This window comes from Corvus brachyrhynchos, unplaced genomic scaffold (assembly GCF_000691975.1).
Source record: "Corvus brachyrhynchos isolate BGI_N302 unplaced genomic scaffold, ASM69197v1 scaffold200, whole genome shotgun sequence".
In the NCBI taxonomy this organism is placed as follows: Eukaryota; Metazoa; Chordata; class Aves; order Passeriformes; family Corvidae; genus Corvus; species Corvus brachyrhynchos.
Window position 1 is genome coordinate 3832820 of NW_008236184.1, and position 19318 is coordinate 3852137.

The window sequence follows — 19318 nt, forward strand, 5'->3', positions numbered from 1 at the left end:
CTATAAGTTATGGGTGACAATGACTTCTGATTCTTCCCTGAGGTGACTGGCTAAGTGCAGTGAATGGCCTTACTGGTCATGCTAAGAAGTTACGTAGGACAGAGGGATAGCTAGTTTGCTCAGCTTCATGTGATGATTTTGCATTTTTAGTTTAGTTATTCACTCCACATATGTGTTGATGAAGGTTTAGTAGTGTATTTTCTTGCTTGTGTCCAGCCATTCTGTTGGTGTCATTCTTGTCTTGGGTTAAATAGCTTTTCGTCAAGTAAGGAAATGGTTTGTATTTTGCAAATGGTTCAGTATTCCAGCCCTTGTTGTCCAAATAATAGTTATTAAAGTTTAATTGTTTGTGGGTTTAAGTTTTTTAACTTTGGAGACTTGCTTGCTTACTTAAAAATTACTCGTATTAGTCTCTCACAGAGAAAAAAATAAAATGCTTAAAAGCATTGAGGATTGCAATTCAAAGCATTTTAAATGTGCCATACTTAGTCTATGTTTATTTCTGTAAGATGGAAATAGGATTTGAAAGTTAAAATAAAAGTTTTATTACTGTGGATTGAAACATGAATATTGTTATGACACAGAAGGCAAATTTAAGATAAATTTTACTTTGCGAGAAGGAAGTGTCTGTGTATTTTGTGGTTTGGCTTGCTTGGTGAGGCCATGTAATGAGATTACATTCAAGTTCATGTATGCCAAAACCTACTTGCCTGTGTTGGTGCTATGCTTCCCTAATTCATATGCAGCACTGTGGGCACGAGACATTCTGGAATATGGTATTTAAAAACAAAATCCTTTTGGGAACTGGCCTTTGATACTCTGCAGGACAATTTAACTTACGCATATGGATCACTAAAGACATTTTTTAGCTCAGTATAGAAAAAATATTTATTTTTGAGGTCTAAGCGGGGAAATGACAGGTTGCTAACCAAGCATCTTGTTAGGCTGCTAAATAGGTGGTGGTGTTTGGGTAAACAGCATTGGTAGCTCTTACCTGCAGGTCAGATGGCACTGGGGGGGATGTATGTAAAATGTAGCTGGCTTTCTGAGAATATTGTGAGAATGTTCTTCCACAAACTTCACCCACTTGGAGTAATGAGAAATTGCTGTAACTGAAAGATCTGTTGTGTGGAGTTGACTGGACTGCATCCATGAGTTCGTAGCTCCTGATTAACAGGAGGTGTTGGTGCAGGACAATGCACTAGAGGCCTGAAGCAATTTGGCTTTCCTGGGCCTATTCTGTTATCACGGTACATTTGGTGCTTTTATTCCAAGTTACTATTTCTAATGTCTTTTTTCAGCATTTATAAAATCAGGCCCAGCCAGCACAGATGCACAGAGCAACATTAAGGTTTTTACAGTGGTGTTGTGTGTTCAGAAACCTGTCTGTGAGGTGGTGCTGCAGCAGTATACTTTGCTGCTGCTTTGTCATCGTGGATGTGGTACACAGGAATATTGTGTGTATAAGGATAGCCGACTGCTGGGTAGTAGCTACAGAAGTGTTCACTAATAGCACAAAGTGACCAAACAAGAATTGTTTGGCTGCTGCTTTTCCCTGCTGTCCTGAGTACTTGGAGTGCCCGTGGTCTGCTGTGTAGAGGATTGGACAAACTAGTCTGGAACGTGGGTGATACAAGGAATTCTTGTGTCCACACTCCAGCTGAGAGAGGCATTTTCATGATAAGAGGGGTCAATCTGATTTATACCAGCAAGATATTAAATAGTACTTGGAGTTCTTTTGATTAGTTTTCGAAATAGGCCTAATTTTTTTTTACATGAACCAACAACAGAATTAAAATGTAAACCTGTGTATTCTTCTAGTATTACAGTTCTTTTGAGAGAATTTATTAATCAGAGTTGTATAGACCAAGACTACTTGCCTTTATCAATATATAAAAGTGTCTTCAAAATTTTTATCACAGATGTGTTAAGCTTTTAAAATTTGAATTATGAACAATTTTGTTAACATATGAAAATAGTCCTTGTTTCCAAATCGGGTTTTCTACAGTCAAATAAAATACTTCACTGAAGATCCCTGTAAAAACTATGTGCACAGCTACACATAGTTTAATATACAGCAGCAGTTCCTGCTGTAGGTTGATGGCCGGATGCTCAAATAGCCTCAGTGATACAAAGAATGCTAAGGGTTGTACAGCTCCCTGGAAGCCTTTGCTGAGCAAGACATATATGTCAATGTAAGCAGCTCATATACCTATGAGGGTGAGTATAAGTGAATTAAAACCCCCTAGGAAGCAGTAGCATCTGATTAATAACTTGATGATTTTGTGAATGTGTGAATGAATGAACCTTAGGCAAACAATGCATAGAGTGAGACATTTGAGCTTAACATGTTCATTTATGTCAAAAAGAAGGAAAGGTGTGCTACAAAGCAGAATGTTTGGATGTTTAAGTATCTATATATCAAGTGAATTATGTTTTCCCATGTGTGAGGCACAGTGTTGCAAATTCTCCAAGATGTTCATCAGCATTCCCTGCTGGGAGTCTGCCTATGTGCATTGAATGGGGAGATTCTCCATATTCTTGGCTAAGTGTAGATGGTTCCCACTGAGTACACACAACTGTGGGTGCCAGGGGGCTGTTCAGTTTCTTCTCAGAAGTTTGAATAATTTTATGTGACACAAGGTATCTCTATGTATTGAGCTTCTTGTTACACTCTGAGAAATCATTGAAGCAGCTATACCATTGGGTGGGGGATATACCAGAATGTCCTTAGATCATTGTGTCCAGAACTGAAGCCCTTGACATAGTTTATTATAGTCTTAAGACTATTTGCAGTCTGTGATTGTGAGAGGTTTACAAGACTAGTGCTGGCACTTCAGACTACTTGGTTCGTAGCTGTGTCTTTCAAGTCTACTTGAGGACTGATGTCTGTGTTGAGTTTATATTGTCAAGTGACAGAGACATGGGTTTCTGACAAGATGGAGTCAAGTGTTTATGGGCATGTTAATCAGCCACTGAACCTCCCAATTTCAAAGTTGTTGGGGGATTTTTTTGTTGTGGGGTGTTTTGGGGTTTGTGGGGGTTTTTTAGGTGTGTTGTTTTTTGTTTTGCTTTGGTGGTTTTTTTGTTTGTTTTGTTTTTATTGATTTTCTTCAGAAGAAATACTGCAAATGATAAGGACGTGTGATGTTCTTTCAGAAGAGAGCAGATAGATGTGCTGTGCTTGGTCATTAGAAGTTACAACACTGTTTTCGTTTTGCATGCAAACTGAAGTTTACAGAGTTAAGTAACAAACTAAAACAGCATTAACACAGAACCAAAAAAGAAGGTGTTTTTCATCACAAGTGCAGATCTTGTTCCAAATAGTGGGTGCTGCAGAAACCAGCTGCTTAGCTTAACTTTATTACTCTGAACTCACCTTGTCTCAGATTAGAGTGGGTCAAGATGTGAAAAGTAGGCCAAATAAATTCAGGTGGCCATAGTATGATTTACTGGGGTTTCAGATGTGGGTCTATCTCTTTGCATTTACTCTTTCCTGCTTCACTGGCCTTGGCCTTCAAGTCTGAGTTGGATATTGTTTTCTTAACTTCGGTATGGCATATTAGTTTAGGAAAAATCTTAAAACTGCTTTGTGTGGAGTCTAAATTGCAGGTATCACTAATGTGTTTTGATTACTATGGGAAAAAAACGAGGTTCTTTATTTTTAAAGTGCCGTAGGTCTACATGAGAGTGGTTTTGTATTTAAACCTCGTGCTACTTCTGAAGGTGACAGTGTAACTCCAAAACAGGCCAAGCTTAATGAGGTCGGTGCTAGAAGCAACTCCGCTGTTTCACCTACAGATACCTGTCCAACAGTTACACAGACACAAAATGTATCTTCAAGCCATAGGAAGATGGAATGGTCTGGCTGGCAGTCCATGCCTCTGTGTCATGGAAAAAGCTAACACATCTGTAGTGTTTCAGTTGGTCAGTGTTTTTAATGCTCTTAAGGCAGTGTAAGTAGGTAACTGTTCTTATGCCATAAAATAAAAATAGCTATTCTATGCAAGGATTTATACAGCTTTACAAATTATTTCATCTGAGGTTATTACCTATTCAAATTTTAGACCTCTGTTTAATAGGTAGGTTTGAATTCTGTAGAGCAATAGTTAGTCACTTGAAGACAGATGATAAAAATAAATGCCCCTGACCTCATTCTCTTAGTTCAGATTTTCTATGTCAAAGAAGCGAGTAGGGGGTTGAAACTTCAAAACACAACCAACCAGAAAGTCAAGATAGAAGGAATTCTTGAGTTGATTCTGTGACTGCTGAATTTATGAACTAATTCTGATTAGATGAAGGAAAAAAAGTCATTCTAGCAATGCCAGGCAAGGCAGTAATTACTTAGATTGTAGAATCCCCATCCTTGGACATATTCAGAAATTGACAGGGCATGGCTCTGAGCATAAGAGAGGACTTGCTTTGAATGGGAGGTTGCACAAAACCACCTCCAAAGGTCCAGCCTAAATTATTTTGTGATTCTGTACTTTGAGTAACTATTGCAAAGCGCGTTTTGCAGTTTTCCCCCTTTTCTTGCAGCAGCAGCAGTTTTTGATGCAGTTTGAAGTAGCAGTGCGAGGGGAGAAGGTCTATTTCAAAGAGGGAATATTCTTGGAAAGATCTTTCCTTCCCTGCAAGAAGAGAGCTAGTCTAGCTGTTTCAGAGTATTAACAATTAGGGGCATTTTTTTCTCCTGAGCCAAAAGGTGCTTTCTAGTGATTGCAATAGGCAAGGACTTATTCTTGACTTTGAGACATTTCCAAGACACCCTTTCTCCTATAATGTTAAAATGATTGTTTGGAATAATTCCAGATTTGAGTTTTTCTGCATGTCTTATTTAGAGCTTGTTTGGTCTTTCCAGCAACCAGAAGGAAGTGGCTATAACATGAACATCGCAGGAAAAAAATTTCCTCCACCCTGTTTTGGGTAAATTAGATACTGTGCTGCAGCCTGTAATAAAAGATAACTGAAGGATCTTGCTAAATTCAGTAAAAAAAGAAGTAGATCATATTCACTGAAAACCGTCTTTTGCTGAGTTTGTCTCTAAGCCATCCCAGGCTGGCATAGCAATTTCTAATCTGTCGCAGAATCCAGCACTGAAGCACTGCAGAACATGACATTTTGCTGCAGAACTGGTTTTCTTCAACTCAGTTTGCATGTAGCTGTGATGTGTCAAAATGTTTTACCAACTGTAATAGTGAAGACTTGCAGCACTGTTTAGTGGTGCATCTTTTACATGGCCATCCGCTCATGTGAAGGACTTTCTGCTTAATAATGATTCTTAGCAAGACTATTATCTTAAGGAAAATTACTGACCACCTATGGTCTAGACAGGACTATTTTTGTGTAAAAATGTATAGCACTGTTGCATGGTCATCTCTTAACTCATACATTTACTCATTCCCTTGTATTTTGTGGAACAGTTGACTCTACTGTTGAGATGTTTTTTCTGCGTTTAACTTCTAAACAACTTACTTAGTATGGAGTCCTCCAGATCTGTGAATGACTTGAGAATGCAAGAAAATTTCATCTGGAAAAGTAGCTCTTGCCCTGATGTTTTTTGGCAGTTTGGAGAAAACTTGAAGCTTGGTTTTATTCATTAAAGTTTAAATTAATGCAAAGCTTTAATACTTCTCTTTTGTTCAAAAGGCATTAATCATTTATGTTGATAAGAGAATGTTATTTCCTTTAATTACTGGGAGTAATGATTAATTTAGAGGATTTATTCTCTGGATTCTCCAAAGACACCTTTGCTTAACAGAAAGTATGCATTTGAATAGGCCTGGATTCCAACAAATATCCAGAGAGAGATAGCCTCATCATTAAGAACCAAATGGCGAAATTCCTTTCCAAAACCACTTATCTGAACCCTATTGTGATGATAATCGGGTCATGGCAGTAAACAGGCTTTATGGGTTCATTTGAAAATTAAAGTTTGTAAAACAAAAGCATCAAAAATCCATCCTGTCCAGGATGGGGTGGGTTGATAGTGCACAGAAGGAGTGCTTTCTCCCTACCATGCTACCTTTATCTCATGTGTTTTCTCCTTGTTTGTGGATAAGATTTTGTAAAATCTGTTTTATCAGTCTATATCAAATAGAACAAACTCCTAGTCAGTTTGGGGAAAAAGGAAGAGTAATTAAAAGATGCTTGTAAAGCCTTGCTTACAGTTACTACAGCTTCATTGATGGTAATAGTTTTCATTTGAAATAGCATATTTTGCTAGAATTCTACTACTGCTACTAAATTGAGTATTCTGCTTGTGAATTCTGAGTTTTTATATGTTTTAAATTTTACAGGGACAAATGCTGCATCCAGCACCATTAAAAATGGAGGACCTTTTCCACGGGCCTGTCCAAAGTGTAATATACATTTCAATCTTATGGATCCTCTAAAAAATCATATGAAGGTAAAATATTTTGGGGCTGGTAAGCATTAGAACAAACTTTATGGGCTTCTCTTTGGTTATGGAAGAGTGCTTTGGTTTGATAGGAAGCTGGTTTCGCTTCTGTCTGGTACCAACCGGAGCCAAATGCTCAAAGTCTTGCAGTCATGAAAAGCAAAACAGGAGTAGGGGAGCTCTAAATCTTTTTGCTTTTTGCCTCATTTTTCCAATGTGCTGAAGGTAAGTGTCTATGGTAATAGGCAGCCAGGTGACCCACATCTGTATAAGATTGCAGCTGACACAAAGATGACAGTGTAAATGTACCTTTTTGTCTTGATGTATCACTTAGTACATCAAGATAAAAATACTTCATACCTAATAGATAAAAAAGTTGTTAAGCTGGGGGGAAGAATTTCATTTGTAGTTCATACTTAAATACTGTGGTAAACAAAACTTTTGAAAACTGAGCATCACTTCATCTGATTATTAAACTACTTATTACTGTTTCTGAAAACATTGTTCTCAATAAACTTATGCTTGTCAGCAAAATACTTGCATGAAAACTGCTTTTTGTTCGTTATTAAATGTAAATAGAAATTTTTCTCAAGAGTAAGGCAACACTAGTATTGTTTTCTTGATTAAATCTATCTTACTTGATCCTCTAAGAATCTTTCTTTTCAGTTTTATAATATATAGTGTTTTATTACTTAAACACTAGTTAAAGATGAGTCACTGTTTAAAATTGAATATGACTAAGGTCAGTGTGTCAGAGAATTAAACTTTGCATCTATCTCTCATTAGTGCCTTCAGTTTTTAAAATGCTTTTCTCATTGATGCAGTTTGGTGAGACTGATACCTTTGTTTCTCTCTGTCTCATCTCTTCTCCCTGTTTGCATCCAGTATTGTTGTCCAGATATGGTAAATAACTTTTTCCCAGGAGTGATCAAAACAGAGTGTTTGAACACAACAAGTAAGGCTGCTGAATCTGAGAAAGGAAAATTGATTATGTTAGTTAATGACTTTTATTATGGAAAGGATGAAGGTGACCTCCAGCAGGTACAACAAGAGCAGAAGACTCATACGACATTTAAATGCATCAGTTGTCTCAAAGTTCTGAAAAATAACATAAGGTATTTGAACTCGCTTCCTTAATTATTTGTTAATCATTTAGAACCCATAGTAGTCTCATGTATTAAAATTTTGTCTCTATGGAGTAGAGTTCCTTTCATACTGAAAACTGATAATATTGGGTAACTGAAAAGAAATTTTTGCTTTGCATGTATGGCCATAACTTGAAACCTTTTACAGATTAGAGTTTAAATTTTAGTGGTGTCTAACATAAACACAGAATTTTGATAAGAGCAGTTGTAGGACTTTGGGGTTAGAAAGGGCAACACAAAGTATTTTACAATTTGCTGTCTGGATTGATGTCTATATTGGTAGATGCGAGTGTTAATTCTCTTTAGGGACACCCAAGGACTAATAGTCAGTCGTTCACTTATGTAACATCTGTTATTTTGTTGGAGTAATTTTACTTCCAAATGCTGATAAAACCCCCGTAAGCTGTTTTAGTAGGTAGACAAGTTTGTGTCATCGTTCCTTTGGAAGTTAAGGTCACTGAACTTTTTTACATGCACTATTGAAGGGAAGCTGAAGTAGCAGAATGTAAAATTGAAAAATGGACTATTGTTTCAAAGGGCACAGTCTGCAAGCTAAAGTGAACAGGTTTATGCTAACATTAGACAACGTATTATTGAAAAAAACCCCAAGTTTTCTGTAATTAAAGCAGTGACATTTGCTATTAATCATTAAATAGGCATTACTTTTTACTCAGCATTATACTGTAAGCAATCGCTGCTTTGGTGCCTATGTGTTCCACAGCAAGTCATTAAAAATGTACGAGCCCTTTTTTTTTTTTTTTTCAATTTCTGTAGGGTTGACTTAAACCATATTAATTTTGGCTGTAACTTTGTAGCTTTATTCCATAGTTCTGTAACTTAAGAATTTTTATTTCAAGGTGTATTTTGCACCTTTATATATAGCAGACAAAATAAGTACGTATTTCCTTCATCGTTCAAGTATAAGTTTTTTGACCGAAATCAAAAGCAGAAAGTGATTCATCATGGTAATCCCCTGCTTTCTTTAAACGATCTGTGATTGAACATACCATTACAGTAATTTTCTGTTAAGGCATTATGCAGTAATAGTGTCAGTTCTTTTTGTCTGCTTAGGAACCTGGATAGACTCGGTTGGCTTTTTCTGGTTTTCTTGTTTCTGGTTTTCAAGCAACTGTACGATATTAGGAGCTTGAGCTCAAGAGATTTTTCTCCTTGCTCATTTGGTTTTTCCAGTTCCAAGGTCTGCATTCCTTTTCTGAGTGTGGCCTACATTTCGTAGTTCTTCTGGCTGTATTGAAATGAAGTGCATTCAAAACAGGAATTTTGGAAATTGAACAGTAATGGATTTGCAGCTAACCTGTCCTTGTGCTGCTTTGCCAGTAACAGTGACCTGCTGATGCTGTCGAGGGTGCCTGGACTTCTCAGCCAGAATAGGTTCCTACTTCAGACAGGTGGACAGATTAATGAGGAAAAGCTGGTAACTTAAAGCAGCAACATACCAGTTTCTCCATCGACTCTTTTGACATTGGCTGCACAGTGACATTTTGTAAACTGTCCTTCATAATTCAATGTCAGGCCTAAATGCTTTAGACAAAGAAGGCTCCTGGAGCCCTGCCAGTTTTGAATGGACGTGGTTTCACATAAAGCTATCATGTCCAAATTGCAGATATGTTCTTGCTACTTAATAGTTTTCAGCAGAGCTAAAGTTACACTTGTTTCAGAATGTGGCTTTGAGATTGCTGATGGCGAATGAAGTGTGAACAGTTGATGTATTCTTGTTGTCTTTGCTTGCTTCCATTTATTCCAATGCAAGAATTTTGTCTAAGCAGACATGAGAAATGATAGATTATTTAGTCTTAGAACATGTTTTAGACTTGCTGTGTGTTCCTTAAAGTCAAAGATTTCTAGTCAGCTTTAAGTTCGTTGCCTTTTTTTTAGCAAGCACTTATTACTTAGTTGGTTTTTCTTTTTGAAATTGAGAAGTCCATACAGAGTAAAGTTTCTAAAGAGTCCTGTACATTTTGCATGTGATATGTATAGAGAATGTTAAAATGTAGTTTTTGCACCTGTCCACTGTAATTTAAAGGTTTATGAACCACATGAAACATCACTTGGAGCTTGAGAAGCAAAGCAATGAAAGTTGGGAAAGCCACACCACCTGCCAGCACTGTTACCGACAGTTCCCTACCCCATTCCAGCTGCAGTGCCACATTGAGAGTACACACACGCCTTATGAGTCGTCCAGTGAGTTGGAACCTATCATAATGAATTTTTTCCTAAGCCAAAATTTTTAGAAATTTTCCAACTTTTATTTCCTGGTTTGTAATTTCAGAATAAAGCTATTGTATTTAAAGAACAATAATCTTGAGATTTAATATAGGAACAGAGCGTTTTTAAGAGCAATGTATGTGCAAAAAAGCATTTTAAAAAGCTTTTTGATTTTTTCCTTGTGTTTTTTGTTTGCTTGTTTGTTTATTTTTAATTGAAAGCTTTACTTTAAGAACTCCTGTTTAAGGCCCTTGCCTTCCTGGCCTTCTGAAATTGTGCAGGGAATTTCTTCTAAAGTATAGAATAATCATTAGATTGCTTTATGTTTAGTGATATATATAGTTCACATTATATATGTATTATAACTTATCTGTATATGACCCCTATCAAATTTTTACCTTTTTCTTGTTTTTCGCTTTTTCTAGCAATTTGTAAAATCTGTGAATTATCATTTGAAACAGAGCAAGTTCTTTTGCAACATATGAAGGACAATCATAAGCCAGGTGAAATGCCGTATGTTTGCCAGGTATCTCAGAGTGACTTTTGTATTTAGATGACACCACTCCCCTGTCTTCACTGTCAATAAACTTGTAACAAAAAAGTCAAACTTTCTATTTTAGGTGTGCAACTACAGATCCTCAGCTTTTTCAGATGTAGAAACGCATTTTAGAACAGTTCATGAAAACACAAAACATTTGCTATGCCCGTTTTGCCTCAAAGTAATTAAAATTGGAGCACCATATATGCATCATTACATGAGGCATCAGGTAAGCAGGTATTTTCAATCATTAATGCTAGAAAAATGCTAAACACATCTAAGGAATCTCCCTCTGAAAAAAAAAACACAGCTGATTTGTATGGTTGTTACTGGATAAGAATAGTTAATAAGAATACTTCAGAAGAATTGTAGAAGTCTTTAAACTAATTATTAGACTTGGTCTTGTTTTTGTGTGATAGCAGCTCCCTGTTTAAAATAATCTCTGAATGTCCTTGAAAGAATCTTATTGCTATTTGGTTTCTTCGTTACATTGCAGTGATATGATTCTGCTTTTCTTGAGGTTACCATAGCAAACCTGCCACTAGTTCAAATAAAGAAAAAGATAATGAACTACTGTGTCTTGTAACTGGTAATCTGATTCCTCCTCCTTTTAGTAGTTGTACTGCCTTGCATTTTCAAGTATCTAATTCCTACAGAGTATCCTGTCTTTGTACAGTATTAGGAGTTTGTTTATTTAGTTGATGTTTTAGGAACTGCATAAGCATTGCTTGAGACAAGCTAGGGCTAGAGTTTTGTTTGTCATGCCATCCATGCTTACTATAGATTGTCATTTATCTTTAAAAGAAAAAGGGAATATACCGTTGCACTAAATGCAGACTGCAATTTTTAACATGCAAAGAAAAAATGGATCACAAGACTCAGCATCACCGAACATTTAGGAAACCCAAGCAATTAGAAGGCTTGCCTCCTGGAACAAAGGTGAGAGTTCATGCAGGAAAACTAGAGGGGACAAAGGGAAAAAAAGCCTTGGTAAGGAGTAGAATGAAAGAAGTGCTTTTCTCCTTTCTTTTCCCGAACAAAGTGTTTGGGATTGTATTGTTTTGTGTGTGTTGTGGTTTGGTTTTTTCCCTCACCTCTAAAACTAAAACTCTGAAAAAATGCTCCTATTTCAAGAATTACCAGGCACAATTTATGGTTTCTTCCTGGTGATGCGTGGTTTTGCTTTCTGTCCCATTGTTCCATACACCTACATGCATGCTAGTAGTCCAGCCAGAGCTGCTGCTTTCTTGAGTTGATGGTTTATTTGTCCCCTCCCATTCATGCTTTCTTGTGCTGGGAGTTTCTTCTGCATCATTTCTTGTGAAAAATTTTCAACTTACGGAAGGTGGTGGCAAAAAACCATTTAAAATCGCAAGACCTCCTTCTGCATAGAATATGTATGCTTAAAACTGAGTTCACCAGGTCTTCTTTAGGTTCAGCATTTGAAGGTGTCTGAAGGAAACTTAGATCCTCTCAGAACACTTACGCTGTCTTTAAGTCATTCTCCCATTTCTCAAGAAGGAGCTACTTAGACTAGGATTTTCTTGTAGATTTTGGGACTTTTTCCAACAGTTTTTTAGTAGACTGTTTAAATATATGTCCTTTTAGTTGCAAGGAAGAAGAAAAGTTAACATTTTGATCAGCTCTTCACAGTTCATTTGCTGTAGAGTCAGGAAGGGAAAGTGACTGCAGTTGCTGTTCATTGTCCTTCTTGGCAGAAGGAATGTAAAGCACTGATTCTTTACACTATGACAATACCTCAATTTTTTCAAGATTTCAGGGTCTTCATGACCTAATAAAAGCTTAGATTATGTTGAAATTCTCATGTTAGTAGACCTTGACAGGATGCAAATGATAATACTGAAGAACCTGGAATCAGGTTTAGAAGACAAGGTGCTTCTAAACTAGGAGTATGGGTAAGAAATATAATTAGGAGTCATATTGTGAGTCAAAACCACATTTGAGAGCATGACAAGGGAGTTGGAGAATACCAGATGAGAGGTCAGAAACCAGAATTAGTCCTTGGAGTTCTAGGATGAGCAAAATTACCTGAAGGGAGTAGACTGGCTCATCATGAGGCAACAAGACACGGGACTTTTTTGTTAAATCCGGGCACTGATGGAGTGGTTTGATATTCATCTTAGTAGGGCTGATTGGCCTGAGACTTCTGCTACTTTTTTTTTTTCATTTAAGAAAGCAGGGTATAGCCAGTTGCAGCTCTGAAAAGAAAGCTGTGTTTTCCCATTTCAACCAAAATGAGCTTTTTAAGCATCCAGTAGGCTATTTGAGGTTAACTCTAGGCCAACAGTATTTTCAGTATTTTGTATTCTTCAAAGTAGTCTTTAATCAGGAGAGTTTTTTTATGCTATGATTTGTGCTGTAAAGTGGCTTAAACTTTGAGACAAATAGAAGTGGGAACTTGGAGAGCTTAAATCTAAACAAAATTTTTTTTATTTCATACTTGTAGGTGACTATTCGAGCATCTTTGGGATCTCATCAGTCAGGATCATCAGCTACATCTTCTGTTAGTACAAGCAGTTCCACATTTCAATTATCACCTAAAGCTAAAAATGAAACCACTAAAAATCATAACAAATCTAATACAAGTAAGTCAAGAGGAAAATCAAAACAATCTACATCAAAGAAACAAAATGCATGGACGAACAGCAGAAAAAAAAAAGAACCTACAAATATAGCATTTCATAATCTAAGGTAAAATACTAGCATTAAAATTGTCTTTAAGTACACTTTGAATATAAATCATCTGATGGTCTTTCAGTAACTTTAATACTGTAATACAGAAGATCTGACACCTCAGGTTTGCTGAGAAAGCAGATGCATAAACTTTCCACATACTGCTACTGTGGTTATAATTCTGAATCTTCATTCACTGATTTTGGTGGTGGCAGACTACTTTATGATGGAAGAACAAGTGTTCTGGAAACTTCTCTGTGTCACATTTAGAACTTTTCTCTGCTTGGAGTCACAGACTCTTGAAATACTGACTCATTATTCAGATTTATGTTTAGACCTTACCTGTGGAGAGGAATACATCTGCCTGGGTGTTCTCCGGAAGTTTTCTTGTGGAGAGAAACTATTTTCTATTGTTGTTGTTGTTTTAGTTTTATTTGAACCTGTTAGTTAAAAGATTAAATCCTGTCTATCCTAGGAGATACCCCATTTTGGGGACCTAATAAAAAAGAAATCAGGAAAGTAAAAAAAAGCTATTAGGAGAATACTGTCCTGGTCTTTACAATTTATTGGGGTTTGCTGTCCTTATGTTACTATTTTCATGGGTGTTTTATGGACTAGAATGTAATTTCATTGGTTATGATGACTTAGCATTTTTCTTTGTCAAAGATGGTAGATGTCACCCCTCCAGTTTCTAACTTTCTCAGTGTGTAGCTCTGGGAGACATCCAAAAACAGTCAGCAAAACTGGGGAAGAGCAGGATTACATTCTTGCTTTGTAGATGTTTCAAAGCTTGTGGGTAATATTGGGGTGACAGAAAAGCCAAAGACTTTTTTTGTGCATTGTGATGGATGGAAACAATTATTGGAAATACTTCTCGAGTGTATAGAGACAACAGCAGCAGCTGAAGTTGGAGGTTCTTATCCACTGCATTATCTCTTGTTTCCAGGAGTGGCCAATAATGGATGCTTACATTACGTTGCACATTTTTATTAGGATCATAATGAAATCATAGTTCAAGTAAAGCAAAGTTTTGTTCATGTATGCTAGTGTAACTTAAAAGTATTTAGCTGATGCGTTTTTAAGTTTCTCAATTTTCCCTAGTGTAGGCAAGTTTGCTACTTACCTAAAGCAAGAAGTTTGAAGTAGTTATCTCTTCTGGAAGTGTTGCTATTAACTGATAACTTTTTCATGTTACTGTTAGGCATCGTATGGGAACGCACAAATGCATTGAGTGTTTCTCAGAAATAAAAGATTTTGCGAGTCACTTTCCTGCTTACGTCCACTGTAGCTTATGCAGATACAACACCAGCTGTAGCAAAGCCTATGTGAATCACATGATGAGGTAAGAACTCTTCGAAGTTTTTAGTGGCTTAGCATATACTTCCTAAGTTCATGTAAGGTGTGAAGTGTTTGTTAGGTGAATTTTGAAGTGGCTCCTCAGACTGGCAGGGAAATGTGTAAGGTTGGATTTTTTACTTTGTAATGAAGGCTTAAACTCCTGTTTTGCTTTAAAAATCAGTGGTTCAGGCAATATTACACGTTTGCTTCAGAGTTTCTGTGGGATATTCCTTGATCACTTCAGCCTGACTTGTCAAATAATGACTAATGATTGCATGTTCTCTGGGTTTCAGATTGAATGCCTCATCTGATTTTACAAGTGCTGAATGCACATGGGCCACAGCTATTGCTAGTGAAATCTGTGCTCAGATTTAAAGGATGTCTCAAACAGCAAACTCAAGTGGATACTTTTTCTTACACTACTTCTGGTCATCCATAGACATAACATCTCATTTTGTCACCAGTTGTGGGGCAGCATAGGGCATTAGTGATGACAGCTGTAAAAAAGCCTGTTAAGAAAACAAATGTGTTAGTTTTCAGAGCCATAGAATTATACTGTCCAATAATTAGATACAGGTCACGTAGCAGTGACAGTAAAACAAAATTTTAAAAACCTACTTGTTAATCCTGTGCCCTGAACAAGCCAACTGTATTGTGGAAAATACTGAATGTGATTTTCTTTCTGAATTCATATACATAGAAAATGCCTTGACATTTGTGAATGCTAGAATTCTTGAATCTGTGACCTAAGTCTTTAGATATATTTTATATATATTGACCCTATGCACACTAATTTCAATGCTCATGGAAGTCCTAGGCTGAAATAGTTTACATGCTTTTATGTGTATAATCTATTGTTTGCATGCTTAAAAACCCCCAAAATTAATGTGCTTAATTCCAATTTTACAAGAAAAAATTTACTCTGGAAGGGGAAAGGAATCTAAGGTAAACTGTTCCTGTTGTTGCCAGTGGTCTGGATGGCAGGTCAAATTCATCCATGCAGTAAATTGGCCAATCTTTTGTCCTTTGTCCCCTCGATTCACTAATGTATCTCCTATCTGATCCTTTGCAGCACCTATCATCACCTCTTTTTTGGTGAGTGTAAGGAAAAAGTAATGGTGAGGAAGAGGACTGTTAGAGGGAGGGTGTTTGTGGAGGAGCAGCCCCTGTACTGAGCTGCCTGCACGTTGTTCCATGGGAGAGAACAGTGTTGGCACATACTTAACCTGCGTAAGAGACAATTTACAGGTTATCTGAAAATTTTATTTCTCGTTGAAAGCCATGTCTTTAGGAAGTTTTAGCTCTTTTGTGGTGCACTCCATAACTACAGCCATGGTTCTTCAAAAGCTGAACTGTTCATGGAAGCAATAGAAGTATGTTCTTGCAAGACTGTGCCAATAAAGTTAATCTTTTCACCTCCCAAGCTCATTTACAAGGGAGACAATGTTTTAAGCTAGAGCTGAGATTCACAAGTCCATAAGCTTTAAGCAATTTAATGTTTAAGAATAATGCAGTTCAGTAACTTAGGCTTCTGTTTTCATGTCTTGTCATAAGCAAATTGCAGTACCATGAATAGTGAGGTGAAGAAAGTCACTGTACCAACACAGCCTTTCAGAGGGGATATGTGGAGTAATGTATTCAAGAAAACCGGTCTAAGTGGTAATGTTTTCATATATTTAGTTTTCACAGTGCTCGTCCAAGTAAAAGATTTTGGATCTTTAAGAAGCACTCAGAAGAGCTACGGTAATTCAGCTTTTTTCAGTTACAGATCATGATGTTTTTACTTTCTGATGTTGAATTAATAACTTAGTTGAGATTATAACGTCTTGAATTTCCACAATTTAGAGCAAAGAAATAAAACCATTAGCTTTTCCAATAGCAGTGTTCTGGTCAGTGACATATACTTATTTGTCCACGTTTATGAACTTAATTCTGAGCAGTCTTTAAATTTTTTTATTATTACTATTTTTTTGGTTATTCATAAGGTGCCAAATGGGGAGGGGGTCAGGGAAAGAATAAAACAACCATCCGAACAGAGAAACTCATGCTCTACAGATAAATTTCTGTCTAAAGTCATGTTCTTTGTACTATATCCAGCATGGAGATGCCCTGCTCATTGATGGGAATTTCCTGATACTAGTTGCAGTAGAAAAAGTAAGATTATGTTTTTGTGAATCATCTCATCTGAAGTTGAATGATATTTTTTTTTTTTTTTAATAGTCTGTCCAGTTGCTGTAAGTTAAGAAAAGTGTTTCCATGACCATGTTGTATTTACAGTTCCTTTTTACTTTGTATTTCCTAGAGGTGTGACTGTAGTGTGTCTTAACTGTGATTTCCTGGCTGATGCTTCTGGCTTGGATAGCATGGCCGCACATCTGAGTGAGAACCACACTCATACGTGTCAAGTTATTATAGAGAAAGGTGAGTACATGTAGTATCTTTTTTATACAGTATATAAATACTTACCTGTGGATAGCTCTTGTGTTATCGCAGTCCTATTTTGAGCTGCATTATTTCTGTACTTGCATTTGACAGTGAGTACTTCTGTATTTCCACACTTTAAAATATTCTTAATTAAATCCTTTGTTTTTATTTTCAGTTTCCACAGATAACCCAACTGCTGCACAAGTGTCTCAGTAAGTTTTATTTTACTGTTTAATGTTTTTTTTCTATTAATTTAGTGATAGATGGCCAAAATTTGCACTTTGAACTTGTTTTTTTTTTTAATTCCATAGAATTTGAAATGTATGGATGAACACAGGCCTTTACTGTACTAGTGCTTTTTCATCTTACCATGTCCACAATTACAAGAATGAAGAGATAAAATTATTACCTATTGCAGCTAAAACAAAATCAGGCTTTTGCTCAGTTTGGAGAGACATAAATAATTGTTGCAATGTTGGAACTCCTGAATTCTGACCTGTCTATACACAATGAGACTGTTACTTCTACTTAATACTAGCTTTATCAAATTACTGGTTTATGTTCTTTATGTAATTTGAATATGAATGCAAAAAGGAATGTCCTTTACTGAAATAGGACAAATTCAGTCTTAATATTTAAAAATATTTAGGAATTATTTTCAAAATTATGTTCTTTATATGACAGAGGCATACTGTTTTGTATTAGTTTTTTTTATTCTGACTTTCAAAGAAGAATTAGTATGTATTAATCAGGGTTTTTTAAGGATTTGAAAGAGAACTTGCAGTATTGTGGAGATTGTTTCAGATTGTGTTAGTTTGGGTTTTTTTTAAACCTTAGAGGAATCAGACACGCTAAGCCCTTCCTGATTGTCCTAGAACAGTTTCTGAGGCTTTGCAGTATAGTTTATGAGCCTGTTTATGCCTTAATTCAAGGTTTAGAGGTCAGTTAAATCAAACATTTGTGTTTTCTTCAAACCATTTCAGAACACAGAATCAAAAATGTCAATTAGACTGCAAAGAACTATTTTAAAAGATACAAGAAAATAGTGTAACCCTGGTAGAGTCCATCTAGCCTTTAGCCGGATTCTAGAAGGAATTTAGATTTTCATGTATGGTGAGAACTCTGCCAACAGAGGGATAAGTTCTTAGGCCTCTAAAGATAAATCAGCTTTCACTGAGCTTTGGGAATATCCCAAATAGTTTATTTAATATTTATTAGGTATTTTCTTAGTTTCCATAAAGTGGCTAGTAAGAAGGGGGTCCTCTAGTAGTTCATCTTTCAGTGCAACTCAAACAATGAGAAAATAAAGTGTTGAGCTATGATACTAGTGGAAATCCTAGTTTTTGTATTTGGAGCTGGCATTAGGTGTTGGGAATTTAGTATTTGCTGAACTGCATGGAAGGAAAGGTTATAAATGTGTTGAATGGTGGTTGAAGATGTACAGCTGTGGCAGGCTGTTGTCAGTACTGCAAAAGGATCTTGCTGTCTTGAATACATTACAGAGATATATGGAAATATGTAAAAATGTTGGATATACGGATATATATGTATTACTCAGAAGCAGATGGGGAAGCACTGCAAAGATTTGAAGTAAAGTCAAGAATATATGCAGGTTTGTTTCTGCAGGATGTTAGGTTAGGACAGATGCAGATAGCCATTATTTTTGGGAGTTCTGATGCCAACATAAAATTAGTTACTGGCACCACATGAAGTGATATAAAATCCTTGATGGTGTTTTTTGGAACTGTCAGGCTCATAGACTTCATTAACTTCAGTAAATCTTGTCCATTTCCATATACTAGTTCTCTGATACTTTGGGCAAGAATGTATCATTGCTAAACTGAAGAGTATGAGTATACGTGTGTAGCAGATTTTTAATTCATAATTTGCTGTACAGAGTACAAACAAAAATGTTCATCTTTTTGCGGGCTGGTTCTTAGTGGTACTCTTTGGTTGCTTTGGAAGAAGAGGAACTTGCAGACAATATTCATAACTTTTGCTGTATAGTTTCTCAATGATCTCTGAATGTTCCTTCCAATTCTTTGACCTATAACTCAATGACTTGTTTATGGGACTCTTCAGAATCACTTCATCACTGGAAACAATGACTCACAATTACAATCTTGAACACTTTTGGATCTTCTCTTGCATCTCTGATGGTGTCTTTTGGTGTCTTTTATTATATATTGGATTGTCTGTATGTGTTTTAAAACTCATCTTTATTGCTAATGATCAGACATGTTCCATGAACTCTGTACTGTTACAGAGCCTGTCTTTGGACCAGAATCCTGCCATTAGTAATACAGATAACCTAGCTGGGGATGTTCCAGAAGAGTTTGTTTTTTAAATTTTTAATCTACAGAGAGTCTCCTTGTTTATTTGGTGATCTACCTTGTGCTGAGGGAGTAAGATGTAATAACTATGCGAGTACTCTTCTAATGCTCAACTCTCTGCTTTGCACAACCATTAACATATTTTTAAATGAACTGACAGCAGACATTTTTGTTGCAGGGCAGTTGAAAGTGAGCAGGTATCCTATACTGCCTTGGCTCA

At 36.4% G+C, this 19318-nt stretch overlaps 1 protein-coding gene across 6 annotated transcripts in view; it reads left to right on the top strand.

The window, feature by feature from the left end:
• ZNF280D (zinc finger protein 280D) overlaps positions 1-19318 on the top strand; it is a 49236-nt gene that overhangs the window by 15085 nt on the left and 14833 nt on the right. For all 6 annotated transcript variants that reach the window (XM_017737998.1, XM_017738016.1, XM_017738004.1 and 3 more), the window contains 11 exons: positions 6300-6409; positions 7286-7515; positions 9590-9747; positions 10197-10297; positions 10392-10538; positions 11114-11248; positions 12777-13021; positions 14205-14345; positions 16022-16084; positions 16644-16762; positions 16941-16977. In XM_017737998.1, coding sequence (XP_017593487.1) covers positions 6300-6409; positions 7286-7515; positions 9590-9747; positions 10197-10297; positions 10392-10538; positions 11114-11248; positions 12777-13021; positions 14205-14345; positions 16022-16084; positions 16644-16762; positions 16941-16977 — 1486 coding nt within the window. The remainder of the gene's footprint in view (positions 1-6299; positions 6410-7285; positions 7516-9589; positions 9748-10196; positions 10298-10391; positions 10539-11113; positions 11249-12776; positions 13022-14204; positions 14346-16021; positions 16085-16643; positions 16763-16940; positions 16978-19318) is intronic.